The sequence below is a fragment of the Lepisosteus platostomus genome, chromosome 23 (genome assembly GCF_059453375.1).
Source record: "Lepisosteus platostomus isolate fLepPlt1 chromosome 23, fLepPlt1.hap1, whole genome shotgun sequence".
In the NCBI taxonomy this organism is placed as follows: Eukaryota; Metazoa; Chordata; class Actinopteri; order Semionotiformes; family Lepisosteidae; genus Lepisosteus; species Lepisosteus platostomus.
In genome coordinates, this window is record NC_142633.1 from 16,682,754 (window position 1) to 16,698,399 (window position 15,646).

A 15,646-nucleotide genomic window follows, 5' to 3' on the forward strand; every position below is an offset into this window, starting at 1 on the left:
ATAATCAGTTTAGACACTTCATCACGGGACCTCCTAAAACTGTCAGCTGAACTGTTTGAGTTGAAATGTAAAAAAATATTTGAAAAGGAGAGAGACCTTGATGATGTTTTGTATCAGTATCTTCTGCACTGCTGGGTTGCTAGTTCACCTCTTGACTCAGATTCAGTGTATGTTTTCGACAGGCCACAGTGTGAGCTGTACCATCAGACGGGTTTCTGATGCAATTTGTTATGTGTGTGTTTGCTTGGTTCAGCAGATGTGGAAAAAAAAGTTACACTGTAATGAACCTTGTGACTTTATTTTTTGCTTACAAGTCAGGGAGAAAGTAGAATCATTCTCTACTGCCAGAAGAAAAGGAACTGTTTTGTCTCTGTACGTCTGGATAACGGTGATCTAGTTATCTTTACCCAGGATGTGCATTGAAGAATACTCCCATCGGACTAGGCTTTAAGATGTTTTTCAGGTTAGAGCAAAATCCAGTGGGAATTCAAGCTACCCGAGCAAAACACAAATAATGAGGCTTTAATCTTTTTACCTCCTTTCTTCCGACTCTTTCGATGAGCACCTCATTACAAAACCAAGAACAGGGAAGTCCGCTGCATCCCACTAATCAAGGACAGGAAGAGGCGTCGTGTGGACACCCCGATCCTCTCTCGGAGAGGAGCTCTGTACGGGCTCGGGGGGCCGGGGCACAGAAAACACAGGGGTGTGTTTCAGTGGCTGCACTGCGGGAAGTCTGCTCCTGCACCGGTGCTCTCCCTCTTCAACCAAGGGGATCGTGCCAGGGTTTCGGATCCTTCTCCTTCCTAACTGGACTCGACCTGCAATGCATTTATCTTTTTTATACCGTAAGAGTTGCCTGCAAAAACATCTTCTCTCACTTTAGATTATGAAGATTGATGCGAGACAAAAAAAATGGAAATGCTGAAAAACCTCTCTTCCCCTCAGCTGAGCAGCAGCAGCTCCCCGACGCTTAGTTAACTTCCACTTTTGATTTCGAAACCAAACCAAGGAGAAACAGAAGAGGGAAACTTGACAGTTTGTAGCTCAAGCGACAGGCCACAGTGCTGGTGTGAATGGGCTGTGACCACAAAAGTTCTAAAAGCTTGTGTGTTGCTCTCTCCTATCGCCATGAATATGCAGTATCTTGCACTACCAACATCTGGATGTATTACGTCTCCCAGTACAGCACTCTTGAAAACTGAAACTCTCCTCTCCAGTTGTGGTGGTCATTTGTAAATATTGTTTGCTGGTCATGCAGTTGAAGTTGGAAGATCAGGTCTCCTGTTCCTGTTTTCAATTTCCCGGGCTCTTGCTGATAAGATATAATCAGCCGCCTTGCTCCCCCGTCGTTCAGTGTGTTCCAACTCCCTGCCTACATTCACAAAAGCGCAGGGATCCGTTAACGCTCGTCCTGTGGCTCAGACTGGCCTTGTGTGTCCAGCGGTCATCTGATCTCCAGCTCGTGGGTCTGGGGCTGGAGTCCAAGGAGAGCCCAGTCCCTGTCGGGTCCTGTTTCCATGGCGGCCGTGAGCAGTTGGCCCTGTCCGAGGTCCGGTCTGTGGACGGGTGCCTCGTGCATCATCTGGTCTGGGTTTTTCTCTAGGTGCCGCCTTTAAACTCTGTGGGAGGATATCCAATATGATATCCAATATCATATGGATATTTTGATCCATATGATTTGATCATATGGATCAAAATAATCTACAATCAATTACACAGGCGCCGCAGAGAAGATTGTAGTGATTTTTCTTATTTATTGGTCAGTTTTCTGTGGGGGGGAGTTTGCCCCCTTGTGCCTGCTGTGGAAAGGGAGCGGGATGTGTTAACACACACACACACACACACACACACACACAACTGTCCTCGAGTGAGGCTTTTCAACAGGCAAGACTGAGTCTCTGGCATCCTGCCAGGCCAAAAGCCCTTCAGAAGCCTGTCTTGTGATGGCTGAGCGCGCTCTCAGATGTGAGGTCTCTCCGAGCCCGAGCCACAGAGCCACGCTTCCATGTTCACCACAACAGCCTCCTCTGTGCTGCGCCAAGCCTCCGACCTCTTCGCACTGAAACCTAAGCCCAGTCCTTCTGTCTCCTCGGAAACACAACCTCCAGGGCAGAGCCCCCGGCCTGGGGCACTACAGTTCAGCTGTGGTTGCTGTTGACGCGACTCGTTTACTTGTGTGCTCATCCCTTTATGTGTTCGTCGCCGTGTATTCATGTTGTACCTGCAGCCTGCCTCCTGCTCGCTGTCGCTCTGAGGCTCTGTGCATTAGCCTGAGTGCCATGAGCCCAGTCTGCCACAAGTCCAGTGGGTCTGAACGCCTCCATCTCACGTGAGAGTCACACCTCTTGTTTGCCAAGAAGAATGAAGGTCGTGCAGTTTTTTTTAAGGGGCCTCATTCCCTCCCAGGACCACAGGAAGAGCCTTTGAACTGCCATAAACTCATCAGAGCTCTCTTGTGTGGTGTGAGCGGAAAAATGTAAACAGCTATTTCTGTCACTGAGAACAAAGACTGGTTTAATTGAGCACAAACACAGTAAGACACTGAGGTCCTCAGGGACACCGTTTGAAGATCCCAGCTCAGACTGTGAGCAAATAATTTAAAAGCCAAGTGGGTAGAGGAAGAAAGGGGTGTGAAACAGCTCCTTTTAGGGATTGTCTTTTTTTTACATGTTTTTTTTAATGTGATTTGGAATTCAGTATCTGTATCCAGGATCTGGAATGTCACAATTAAGTTTCCTCGTAGTCGCTCTTGATCCAGTCTGTAGAGCTTCAGTCTACTGGACCTGTCTTTCCTGCTCTCCGCTGAGTGAGAGGGTAGGGTCCCGGCGGGGCCCAGGGGAGGCCAGGATGGGTAATGGTCCCGTATCTGTGGCGCGGTGAGCCTCTCGTGTGCAAGTATTTAACATGCTCTTGTTCTCCAACACACAAGGCCAGCCGTTCTGAATCGGCCTGAAGGAGGAGGGACGGGTGTGTGGGTTCACATTGGAGCACCCTGCCCAGTAACTCTGCCTTTTTAGTCTAGACTCGCAGATGCAACTGTGGGCACCCTGGCATCTTTTCGTGTTAAAAAACAAAGTTAGAAGACGGTATTTTTGTGATGTACAGGGGTTTTCTATCTTGATGGATGTAAATGATATATAGATTTAAGCCAACAAAAGCAGGGCGTTTCAGCAAGAAAGACCAATCAATGAAGGTCTTCATTAAAAATGTGTTTATTCAGGGGATATGTGATTTATTATGTGCTGTACTCACCGTACAGCGGCTCCCCAGAGGAGCTGCAGAGTCCGAGTGATCGAAGCGCTGCTGTGGGCGAGCTCGTCAGCAGCCAAGATGTCAGGCTATTGATTCACAAGCTTGCAGGGAGGCAGGCTTCGTTTGGTTAATGGCGAAATGATCATATTGTTCGTGCTGGTGCATCGACTCCTTATTCTTCTTGTGATCCATTTCAAATTGGTGTTTCGTCCCCGCTGTAGTGCAGTAAACAGGCTGCGTGGTTCTTGTCACGGCCGTGCGCGGGGAGTTGAGATCCGCCTCAGGGCCGCACGGTTCACGTGCACAGGGTGCGTCTCACTCGGATGTCAAGCGACTTTCTGAGCAGACGGTACTGGTCACCCTGAGACGGGGATGAAAATGGAAATGTTCCCTCGGTGCTGGAGTCGCACGGGTGAGGTGGGAGGGGAGTGTCGCTGGGCTCTGTCTTCAGCGCGGCCGAGGTACCGAGCAAGACGGACTCCTTCAGGGCCGTTAATTACTTTCATTTTGTAACTTCATGCCCAGTCTTGACTGTTTCTTAGTCTTAAATATGAGCTCTGTCCTTTAATTTCTGACACATTGAGTGACAATGGATTATAGGTCCTGTTAAACAGGATGTGTTATGCTACCCTGAAACTTTTTTTTAATCCGTTACATTCCGAGCTTAATTGTGCAAGAATTCCTTTCTTTTCTAAAAAAATTGGAATTGTTGATTATTTACTTATAGTGTCCGAGATTGGAATCCCCACGTGTTAATGAGCAGAACGCACTGGTGCAGCACCTGCACAGCACAAGTAACGATCTGCTAATGAGTGCTTTTAAAACTGGGAACAGGGGGGCACTTACTTTGTTTACATTACAGTAAAGTCTATGCATTACTTCTGTCTGACACTTGTAGTGTGCGATAGTGTCCACCGGGGGGCACCAGAGACTTTCTAACCGGTTGACTGTCTCAGGAGTTGTGGGGTTTTGTGATAGTTTTGCTTATCCAGGAATGCCTTGGGAAAGCTGAAGCTGTAGAGTCATCATGGTAAGAGCCTGTTTTATGTTTGTGTCATGGAATTGTACTTTTATTATGATTACACTTATCTTTATTGTAGTACACTGATGAACAGATTATAGTGGAAAAAAGAATTGTTTATTCATAAGGAGTCCATCTGCTTAAGAGCAGATATTTTCCCTTTCCGGCAATGTGTTCCGTTGGTCTCGCTGGGCCGTGTTTGTGGGAGCGTTTCTGTGCTGTGATTTGAAATGTCCTGGATCAGCGCAGATGGCTTCCAGTGCGCGCTGGGCTCTGCGTGCCTCTACTGACAGCAAGCACGCTGATGTCAAAGCGCCGTGTTGAATTGTGCTTCATCTCTCAACCTGCAGCTGCAGAATTACTCTGCAATGAGGTTCATGAGAAAAACAAAGAGCAGAGTTCTCCAGTGGTTGACACCACCAGTACAAATACATTAATCATAATATAGTATACATATAACTCGGGGAGAAATATTTATCAACTATAAAATTCCAGATCTCTGATGTTTCTTTACTTCATGTTTAATGTCCTCTTGCTATTCATTAGGTCCTGACCACGGAGAGCGCCACCTACAGGTCCATCAACACTATTTACAGCAGCCACCAAGCTTTCCTGAGCACTGGCTAGTCAATAATTGTCTGAGCTGTGTGTCACTGTTCAGGCACATTTGTGGGCAGCGCCGACAGTAATTATTACTGCCGATCATGGCAAACTCTGATACAGTGTCCAAAGTGCACCCGAAGCACAAATTGATTTTTTTCCTGAGAGCTACGGCGAGACAATGGCAGGTGCAAACATCTTGGAAAACCCCGATCTCAGGAAAGGGGTGAGTCGGCTGGATTCATTAGCGCTCCGAGTTTGTTTTTTAGATTTGGAATTACTCCTGCTAGCAGGAGTGACGGGAGAGGATGTACATGGATTCAGCACCAGGACAGACTGGTGCTGTAACCTGCCGTTAGGATCATGCATAAGGTTCTTAATTGAATTTTGCACATGCAAATAATGTTGAAGTTAAGTATAAATGTGTGAATGGTTATATTACCATTATATAATGGATATATTACCATTATATTATATTGTAATATTAATTAATATTACATATGTGTATATTAATGGAAATCCTGAAGAAGGGGAAAAATGATCAATTCTTGGTGGAAGCACGAATCTCTTGGTACCAAACCGATGAGGCCACCACTGTCCACAGACTCGCAGACTGTTTAAAACGAAACGCCAGCTGCAGTGGGATTGTATTTTACAATTTGATTTCAATTTGCACTGCTCCTGGTGAATGGAGAGCCTCGATGAGCGCTGCCAGGGCTGGGACTTTGCTCTCTCGGTTTTGCATGTTTCACCTTAAAAACAGAACACTGATGTGTTACGGCGCCTTATAATGCTTTCCTGAGCTTGCGGGGGCTATGTAAGTCCTGTGGGTTGCATCTGAACTTGTTAGTTATTTGCGGAGGGGCTCGGAGCGAGCCGGAGGACTCAGCACTTTGCTTCCCCTCTCTGCTCTAGAAGCTGACTCCGGTCCTGGCCTTGGCTACCCTCATCTCGGCGTTTGGGTCCTCTTTCCAGTATGGCTACAACATCGCGGTGGTGAACTCGCCGGCCCCGGTACAGCGCCGTCCCTCCCCGACGTGGCGATAAACGGGCTTTCAGCATCTTCGTGCAGACAGGGGCTGTAGGGGCTGAAGCCTGGCAGTAGTTAGGAGGCTGGAGTGCCTGGAAATTAGACGACGAGATGATCATTCTTATAGTTTTATGGCTGTTTGTTGACAGGAGAGACATTCAAATCCTAAAATATGTCCTGTATGGTGACTTAAAGGCTTCCGAGAGATGAAGAATCTGAGGTGAACTACAGCAGAGATTTTCACAAGAGACGAAGAATCTGCAGAGATTTTTAGTGCAAGTTTCTCACTGTAGCCATTGAGTGAAAACTCTGCCCTCAGGGTCTCAAACACCGGCAGGGCCTTGTGCCTCTTGGTCTAAAGGAATAGTCAATTAAACACTTAACTTCATTGTTTTCTAAATTGGACCCACCTAGCGATTTTTCTCAAGGTCCTTTTTACAGTTGATCACCCAAGATATTCACAAACGCACGGTTATAATCACCTTTGGGCCTGGCGAGGAGGCAAGATTGTGCAGCTAATTGAAGAATTAGACCAGCCGTGTAGCAGAGAAGACAGCTGAAATGGAAACTAGAAGACAGTAGAGCCTGCAGGAATTGGGTTTGTGACCCCTGCTGTGCCCCCTTTGCAGTTACAGTAAACTGGGGTACACAGGGGCCAGAGAACTTACCTACAGGTCAGTCACAGGGGCCAGGCAGATCGTCAAGATTCGCAGATCACCAGGAACCCCAGTTTTTCCAAAGTTAAGGGCTTTAGCAATTACCGGACAGTGAAGACGGGTTTGAAAACTCGGAGGCAGGCACTGAAAGACCAAACGGTCAAATTCGAAGCGAGCGGTCATGTTCTGGGTTAGCTTGGCAGTGCAGCGTTTCGGAAAGGGGAGTCCAGGCGAAGATCTGAGCCCCGGCTGGCCTCTGAGCTCGGGAGCCCGGACTGCAGGCTCACGGGAGGCCGTTGGGTGTTCCTCTTGCAGTTCATGCAGCAGTTCTACAACAGGACGTACTCCGAGCGGTTTGGGGCCCCCATCGACGACAGCTTCCTGACCCTGCTGTGGTCGCTGACCGTGTCCATGTTCCCCCTGGGCGGGTTTCTCGGCTCCCTCATGGTGGCGCCGCTGGTAAACAAGCTGGGAAGGTAGGAGAACAGGTCTAGGGCTTTTAAGCCCCTGGGTTTGAGCAGTGGAGGTTGTGGTCTGGCGCCTTACTCATTCGTCCACAGCGTTGCTCTTGATGCGGGAGGCTGGAAACACCAAGCACAGTGGTGCTGTGTAGTATCTACTGTGTCTTCATGCTTTCTAGGTCTCTCTAAAGCTCCAGACTCTGAGGTGCTATTTCATTGGTTCAGTTAAGCTGACTGAGCTGAGATACAAGTTCTCTGACATGCTGGTTCTACTGGACCAGGTACCATGCTATGTGGACACCAGTCTGGGACTGTGTCATTACAATAGACGCATTTTTCCTATCGAGGTGGTAACTGAGGTTTAAATGTTTTTCACGTCCTCCTTCCCCTGCGCCTCAGGAGAGGGACTCTCCTGTTTAACAACATCTTCTCCGTCGTCCCGGCTGTTCTCATGGGGGCCAGCGAGGCGGCCGAGTCCTACGAGATCATCATAGCCGCGCGGGTGTTTGTGGGAATATGCGCAGGTGAGGAAGAGAATTGGACTGCCTTGGAAACTGCAATGCAAAGCTAAAGTTGTGTTCTTGTGCACAGCAAAATGCAAAATCCACAGTGTCCTTAATCAGTCTCTTACTGGGGCAGGCCAGCTGTAGTGACGAAGGTGCTGGCTGTTGACAAACTGAACCACTGTGTGTTCAGAGAGGTTCACATAAGGTTCATGTTTTGATTCATTAGGCTGATTGGTGGAGGGTTAAGATTCACATTCCCACATGGGGATAATTTAGATCATTTTTGTTTGGGATATCAAGGAACTCGTGACGTGGTGTTGGTGGGTGATTGGAGAATAAAGCCTTCTTACACTGTGTCTCGTGTGAGTATCATGTGCTCAGGAATCTGGAGCCACCTGGCCCTGCACACTCGCCACCCCGTGAAGTGACTTTGTCTCAACCACGAAACTACCACAGCGTTCTTGAAGCTCGCGTCCACGCAAGGAAAGCTCGGCAGCTGTGGTGAAACTGGCGCCCTGTCCTGGCCCCTCTGTGTGGTGCTAGTGGTGACATCAGGACAGAGGACCCTCTGGCAGAGCTGAGAGCAGATCTAAGGGCTCGGATGAGCCGGCATCGTTTCTAGTGAACTGAAGGAAGAGGAAGGATCAATAAGACAGGGGAGGAACCAGCCGGGCAGGCGTGATAAAAGGTTTTGGGATGCATGACGTCCCCATGCCTTCCTCTCTAACGCCCTGCAGGTCTGTCCTCCAATGTGGTGCCAATGTATCTGGGGGAGCTCTCCCCGAGGAACCTGCGAGGGGCCATCGGCATCGTGCCGCAGCTCTTCATCACCATCGGCATCCTCACAGCGCAGATACTGGGCATCAGAAGCATCCTGGGTAACACCAGAGGTACCCGAACGTTCTTGTGCGTCACAACAAGACCCAGTGATGCTGTAATGTGTCTCCTTGATCTCTCAAAATGTCATGCAAAAGTTCCTGTAGGCAGGTTAAACAGTTTCTGTTTGATTTTGTAGCATTTGTCTTTCCTTTTCGAATGCGCACTGTACCTTGGAGAAGAATGCTTGGGTTACTTGGGCTCTATGTGTCCAGTGAGAAAGAAACAGGCTGAGACAGACTTGGCAGTGTCTGAGGGTTTATCATAACAGATCTGGCTCTCTAAGATGATCTCAGACGGGATCTCATTAAACCATAGCAGTCTTAAAGCCTTTTGTTATCCTGTTATTTTCAGGTGTGGTACATAGAGTCCACACTCAAGCCTAGTTACTAATCAGGCTGGTGCTTATCCCAGTTTTCATAGCTTTATGCAAACTTAGACTTTGTGAATCCCCACTGGATGGGAGTCCGGCCCATGGTGGGGTTGTCCCCAGCAGTATGGGGGCGACTGGGGTACACTTCCTTGGTCAAGGGTACGACAGCGGCATCCGTGATGGGGGACAACACACAGCCTTCCAGCTGACACCCCAGAGCTCTGACCACCACTCCTCACTGCCCCCTTTCCAGAGGAAGAACAAACAAAATCCTTTGGAAGTGAACGAAAGCCTAACGGGATTTCAACAGCACAAAGGCAGAGAGACAGAAAAGGTGATCAAAGAAATTTAAATAATTCGCTGGCAGCAGAGCCAAGGGGGGAAAGGAAAGGCTGTTAGTTTGTGTCAAACCCTCTGAATGGACTCGCACCCTTTTGATGTTAATAAGAATCACGGCCTCTTTGGTCTATCCTGTGGGAGATTAAAGCAGAGCAGCCCTCTTCCTTCTCCCTACAACTAGGAATAAAAGCACACCTCCCGTCCAGCTGCTCTCTCTAACAGGTCAGGAGCAGGGTGCGTGCTCCCAGGCTGACGGGGAGCGTTATGGAGTGGGGTAGGAAGATGGTCAGCCCCTGTCCACGCCAGGGGCTCTGGTGCCATCGTCCGGTTCCATCTGTCCGACGGGCCTCGGGCTCAGCGAAGGTCTCTGTCTCTGTGGCAGGCTGGCCGCTCATGCTGGCCCTGACCGGGGTCCCGGCCCTGCTCGAGCTCCTGTGCCTGCCCTTCTTCCCCGAGAGCCCCCGCTACACCCTCATCCAGAGGGAGGACGAGGAAGAAGCCAGGAGAGGTAAAGAGCCCTTACTTGCACTGTGCAGGTGACACAAGGCCCGGCAGGAGAGGTGTCCCTCTGCTGAGGCCTCTTTAACCTCTCTGACGGGCTGACCGGTCGGGACTGTAAAGGCCTGGTCTGGTCACAGGATGACGCGCTCGGCGCTCGCTGTGCAGTGAAAGACAGTCAGTTTGGCTCCCTGTGTGCTTGTGTCCGCTCGGCCTTCCGTCTCCTTGGAGCAGCGGGGCCGCATGATGCCTCTTCCTGCACTGTCCCCTTGGGGCCAACACACCCACAGTGATATAGGCCAGCACACACGTCACCCTGCAACTCACAGCTGGCAGCCCACAGAAGCTCAGCACCTGGATGGGAGACCTACTGGGGAGAGCTGAGGCTGCTGCTGGAAGAGGTGTTAATGGGGCCAGCAGGGGGCGCTCACCCTGCGGTCTGTGTGGGTCCTATTGCCCCAGTATAGTGACGGGGGCACCATACTGTAAAAGAAGGCGCCGTCCTTCGGATGAGACAGAAAACTGAGGTCCTGACACTCCGTGGTCTTAAAAAATCCCAAGAGTAGGGGTGTTTGGCCTGGCACCCTGACCATATTTCTCCCTGGCCTTTACCAGTCATGGCCTCCTAATAACAGCCGTGTTTTTATGGGTTGGCAGTGAACTTTACATGTTAATCAGTGTTAACGCAGCAGCCTTTCAGACCTTCATTGGCGTTTGCTCTCCTTGAGCATGGCCTGACTCCTTTAAAGAAACAACATCCGTGATCAACAGGCTGGTCTTGCCACGTCACATCAGCCTGTTTGCTGTGAGCGCAGGTTCTTGGACGGCGGACGTGGATCGAAGAGATTCAGGGCCGCTGTAACTGCGAAAGGTGGCGAAGAAGGCCCTGTGCATGCTGGGTAAGGAGCTTGCAGTAGTGCTGCTGGTCGCTCTCAGGCAGACCCACGAGAGGCTCATCTTGACCTGAACGCAGTACCAGCGGCTGCTGCCGACCTGCCAGGCTGTATCGTGGGTAAAACCAGCGGGGGGCCGCGGAATCCCAGAATGAGTGGGAAAGGCTAGCGGACGAGTCCCGCTGGTGGGAGGAGCCTCGGCGAACGGCCTGACCCCCGGTGCTCTCTCCGCCCAGCGCTGAGGAGGCTGCGCGGCCGGGAGGACGTGGACGGCGAGCTGGCGGAGATGCGCCTGGAGGACCGGTCGGAGAGGTCGGAGGGCCGTCTGTCCACCCGGCGGCTGTGCTGCGTCCGCTCGCTGCGCTGGCAGCTCCTCTCCGTCGTCGCCGTGAACGTGGGCCAGCAGCTGTCCGGCATCAACGCGGTGAGGCGCAGCGGTGCACCTCCTTCCCCCGGCCGCGCTTCCCGGCCGCGCCTGCTGCAATTCCCAGCTGCTCCGATGAGCTGGGGAGTTCTGTCCTCGTCCTGTCCTGTGCTTGGGCCTGCTTCCGGGGTCTATCCGGGAACATGGCAGCAGGAGCGACAGACAGGGATTTAGCATTTATACGCAGGGAGTGAGGCGGCCGGGGGGTGCAGGGGTTGATACTGGTAGGTCAGTTGATTCTGTAAATCGGTGCTGGTGGGAGTGAGTGTGTGTTTGTGTCCCTGTGTGCCCTGTGATGGACTGGTGTCCCAGGCTCTATCCCGGGACCCTGAATTGGATCAGTGATGTGATGTGGCGAAGGGAGCGTCTGGATTATCTCCTTCCCAACCCGGGGAAAAACCAGTAAAGAGCATCCTGTGTGCTCCTGTTCCAGATTTACTACTACGCCGACAGCATTTACAGCTCGGCAGGCGTGAAGGGCAGCCAGATACAGTACGTCACAGCTGGAACGGGGGCGGTGAACGTCTTCATGACTGTGGCAGCGGTAAGAGTTCGGAACGGGCTGTACGGCTGATCTCATTCACAACACGTGCGGCGTGTCAAGTGTCTTGGCAGCGCACGGTCTCCCTCAGGAAATAACGGCGAAGGCAGCCCATTCTCCAAAGCGACAAAGCAATTTTCATGATGTGTAGCTCACAGGAACCGACTTATCCTGGAAATATCCTGCCGTGCAATTTGGGAGTGCAATGAATTGTATCATTAATCCATCTTTCAGGCTGTCTTGTCCCACATTATGGGAGCACAATGAGAGACGACAGCCATTTAGACAGAGTTTATAGACACGATCCACGTATTTATTTATAGGAGCATCATCAGCGTTGCCATCTTTGCACTGCAGCTTAATTGCGTCAAACAGAACGCTGGCCAGTAAAAAGCAGGTCCAGATACATGCTGACGCCTCGCTGCCTCTCGTTTCAAATCTCTCCTTCCATGGCTCAGCGAGGATGAGACTCATCTGGGTACTGCGCCCATGAAAACTGTGTTTCACGCCCTCCCCTGCTTGCTCCTGGTGATGGTGTGTGCGGTGCTCTGGCTTCCCCGCTGCAGGTGTTCGTCGTGGAGGCCGCGGGCCGGAGGCTGCTGCTCCTCGTGGGTTTTGGGATCTGCTGTGGGGCCTGTGCCGTGCTGACGGCGGCGCTCATCCTCCAGGTGAGCTCCACACTCGCTGAGGCTCAGGAGCACCAAGGAGGGACAAGAGTTCTTCCTTGGCTCAGCGAAGCTGTGCGACCCACGTGGGCAGGAACAGAGCGCCGTGGATGCCGGAGTCTAGAACGAGCTGCCCAGGGTTCAAAGGCGAAACACTGGCTTCAGGAAGCGTCTGGGTGTGATCCTGAAATCCTGCTAACTCCTAGCAGTTCACCAAGCTTCATACAGAAGGTTGAACGGCCCCCTTTCGTTTGAAACCTTTCCTAAGAACACATGTGAACGAGACGGGGACATCTGGCCCATTCAGCTAAATGTTCCTCTATTCTTAAATTCTTCTTATGTTCTTGAATTCCCATCATTCGGTAAAGTAGCTTTGTCTGAACCTTGGAACAGCTGCCCACAGCCCTACGATACGTGTATGACCGGAGGTCTTTGCCTGCTCCCCCCCTGTGAAGCACTGTAATTACTCCAAATTAATAATCATTACAGGGGAGACTGATAAAGGCTGTTGCACTGTGTTCACAGGAAACAGTCCAGTGGATGCCTTATCTCAGCATTGCCTGTGTAGTTATCTATGTGATCGGGCATGCCATTGGACCCAGTAAGTACAACTCCTCCCACGTTAGGAACAGCACTGCTTTCATTTTTAGTTACTTCCGCAAGAAGGCAAACCAGCCCGCGAGAGTTTCTCCTTGTTTCCCCTTCCTCCCTTCTCCTCAGGTCCCATTCCCTACGTGGTGACGACGGAGATATTCCGGCAGTCCTCTCGCCCGGCAGCATTCATGGTGGCCGGCTCGGTGCACTGGCTCTCCAACTTCACCGTCGGGCTGCTGTTCCCCTTCCTGGAGGTCAGGGCTTCCCAGGCCACTCAAATATAAGGGAGGGGGAGGGGTGTGTTGGGCTCAGGGGGCAGCAGGGTGGGGCAGTGGTGAATATTACTGCCTGCCTGGGGCCCTGGGCACAGTTCCAGACCTGGGGTGCCATCTGTGTGGAGTCAGTATGTTCTCACTGTGCTGGTGGGGGCTTCCTCTGAGTGCTCTGGTTTCCTCCCACAGTCCAGAGACATGCTGGTGGGTTAAATAGGCCCTGGCGTGAGTGAGTGAGTGTGTGTGTGTGTGTGTGTGTGTGTGTGTGTGTGTGTGTGTGTGTGTGTGTGTGCCTGCCTGTGTGTGTGTCCGTCTGCCCTGCGATGGACTGGCATCCCATCCAGGATATAGCCTGCCCTGCACCCGTTGCATGCTGGGATAGGAGCCAGCTCCCCCACCACCCTGAATTGGATAAAGGGGTTAGAAAATGGACGTATGGGATCAGGGTGACCAGCGGGGGTCACCAACCTGTCAGCCATTTCCTAGCCAAGACAAAAATCTCCTTGCAGTGTGAAGAATCTTCAAACCGCCAATGGGGATAATTAAAATTGTTTATGTAATGTCCAGGAACATTTCCATCGCATGTTTTTATTTGCTAACTATGAGGGGATTTTATTTGATAAATAATTATTTGATATTTTGCTCTCTGCTTATGGTTTATTAACTACACCTCATTTTAAAACCACAACTAAACACTTTCCACATCTCCATGTGGAGGTCACTTCATAAAGGTCACTGGTCTTCTGTCTTCTGACACAATCAGCTCCCTTAGAGACCTGTGAAAGGCACTGAAATTTAGAATTTGGGGGAATACATCCCTATTCCGATGCTAATTTGTTTGGTACCGTCTTATTTTAATTGGTTGATAAGGAAAATTGGCTGTTCAGTCATTATCCTGTACGAGAGGACAAATCCAGGAGGGAAATCAGCCGAACACCAAAGCCCCCTTTGTCACATCCTGTTTGGAAACATAAGGAGTTTACATTGACAAACTTGTGCACTTTACCGCTGGAGAGAGAACTCATAAAGTACACAGAGTGCACAGACTCAGGAAAGAAACCAGAAGTGCTGTAGGAAGAGAGAGCACAGGGGATGTTTGTTTTTTTTAACAAAGGCAGATGCAATGAAAAGATAAATAAAACAATCAAAAATCTGTAATAGATATAAAATTGTTCTCCACTATCCTGGGAGAGAAAGTGAGAAGGAGCCCAAGAGCCTCTGAAAAATCAATACTTCCCTCTCAGCGAAAGATTGACTGTTGGAAACGAGACGGCGGACAATCTGATTTTTATAGCGGCAGAAAAAAAAGGTTTGCAGCATGCAGGCAGCAGGGAAGCGTGTTTATATGGAAACTGGTGGCACTGCTCTTTCACGAGTGTGACATGGCGCTGGGCTCGCGCTGAGGGACAGTGCGAGGAGACCAGGGTGGTGGGTTTAAGCACAGTAGCCCACCCAGGCCTGTGAATGCAGGGTTGAGCCATTAGAAAGAAAACAAAGCCACTCAGACCGGCTTTCCCAGTCCGGCTCCTGGAGGCATGCCACCTGCCGGGTTTTCATTCCAGCCAAGCTCTCGCTTACTCAGTGGAACACTTAATTGACTTCTTAATTGGTTTAGTTTGACCTCTTTTAATTTTTTCCAGCTCTTAAACACGTCCAAGATTGGCTTTTATCGATTGCATTTTGCCAGTGAAATAGAATCCCAAACTTCCAAGTGGGATAAAACTTGCACATAATCCAGCTTGCTAGCTCAATTAAGGCTTCGGTGAGGTCGTTCAGCTTGGCTGCAATGAAAACTTGGTGCAGGGTGACCCGGGACTGGGCTTGGCCACAAGCACAAGGAAGCTCAGAGAACACCACGTACATTTCACAAGCTGCTCTCTCCAGCGTTCACATCTGTGTCTTTTCAGAAAGGGCTCGGCGCGTACAGCTTCATCATCTTCTCCCTCATCTGCTTGGCGACGCTGGTCTATATTTTCATCGTGGTGCCGGAGACCAAAAACAAAACCTTCCAGGAAGTCAGCCAGCTTTTCGCCGAGAGGAACAAGACCGACATGGAGATGGAGACCGCAGGGCCCGAGGCCAGCAGCCCGAGACCGGTCTGCGGCGCGCAAGAATCGAACCCAGACGAGCTCAAAACGAGCAGACTGTGAACCTGAACCCCTGTCGTCTCTTTGGGGTGTCCTCTGTCTGGATGATGACCTCTGCATTGATTGCAGGTGAACAATATTAAAGTGATGGCAAAGGAAGAAACGAGAACTTATTTTTCCGTCAGAATCACGCTCTAAATTGCACGGCTGTTTCAGTGTCTCATGTTTTCATAAACGGGAGCAACATTATTCAAGATCACTCATTTTCTGTTCCCAAGACATCTTAGACGGCGCTATCAAAACTTCCGGCTTGAACACGCAAACGAGACCTGTTCACTACATTGGAAAAGTGAGGAGCTCTTCTCTTTCCTGCTTTAGCACCAAGTGAAAACACTTTAATAGCTTTTTAACTGCCTGTAGTGTCTAAGGCTTATTACATGAAGCACTCCCACAAATGAGATCACGCTAAAAATAACTGTGAATATCCTATTTCCTCATTAAACTTTATTGCTTGCCTTTTGAAAGTTTCTTTTTCATTTGAACTGTCTCAAAGAG

General features: G+C 50.3%; 1 protein-coding gene across 2 annotated transcripts; it reads left to right on the forward strand.

Moving 5' to 3' along the window:
* Positions 1-80: 80 nt before the first annotated feature.
* On the forward strand, positions 81-15,615 carry slc2a5 (solute carrier family 2 member 5). Of its 2 annotated transcripts, XM_088617517.1 has the most exons (12): positions 81-5,102; positions 5,792-5,890; positions 6,878-7,038; positions 7,423-7,547; positions 8,267-8,419; positions 9,500-9,625; positions 10,745-10,932; positions 11,366-11,476; positions 12,040-12,141; positions 12,664-12,739; positions 12,859-12,986; positions 14,912-15,615. In XM_088617517.1, exons 1-12 carry the CDS (start codon positions 5,058-5,060, stop codon positions 15,152-15,154), a joined length of 1,557 nt encoding a protein of 518 aa, XP_088473643.1. In that variant the 5' UTR covers positions 81-5,057; the 3' UTR covers positions 15,155-15,615. The 2 variants fall into 2 exon arrangements, with proteins under 2 accessions (XP_088473643.1, XP_088473644.1); XM_088617518.1 differs by lacking the exon at positions 10,745-10,932.
* The last annotated feature ends 31 nt before the right edge of the window (positions 15,616-15,646 follow it).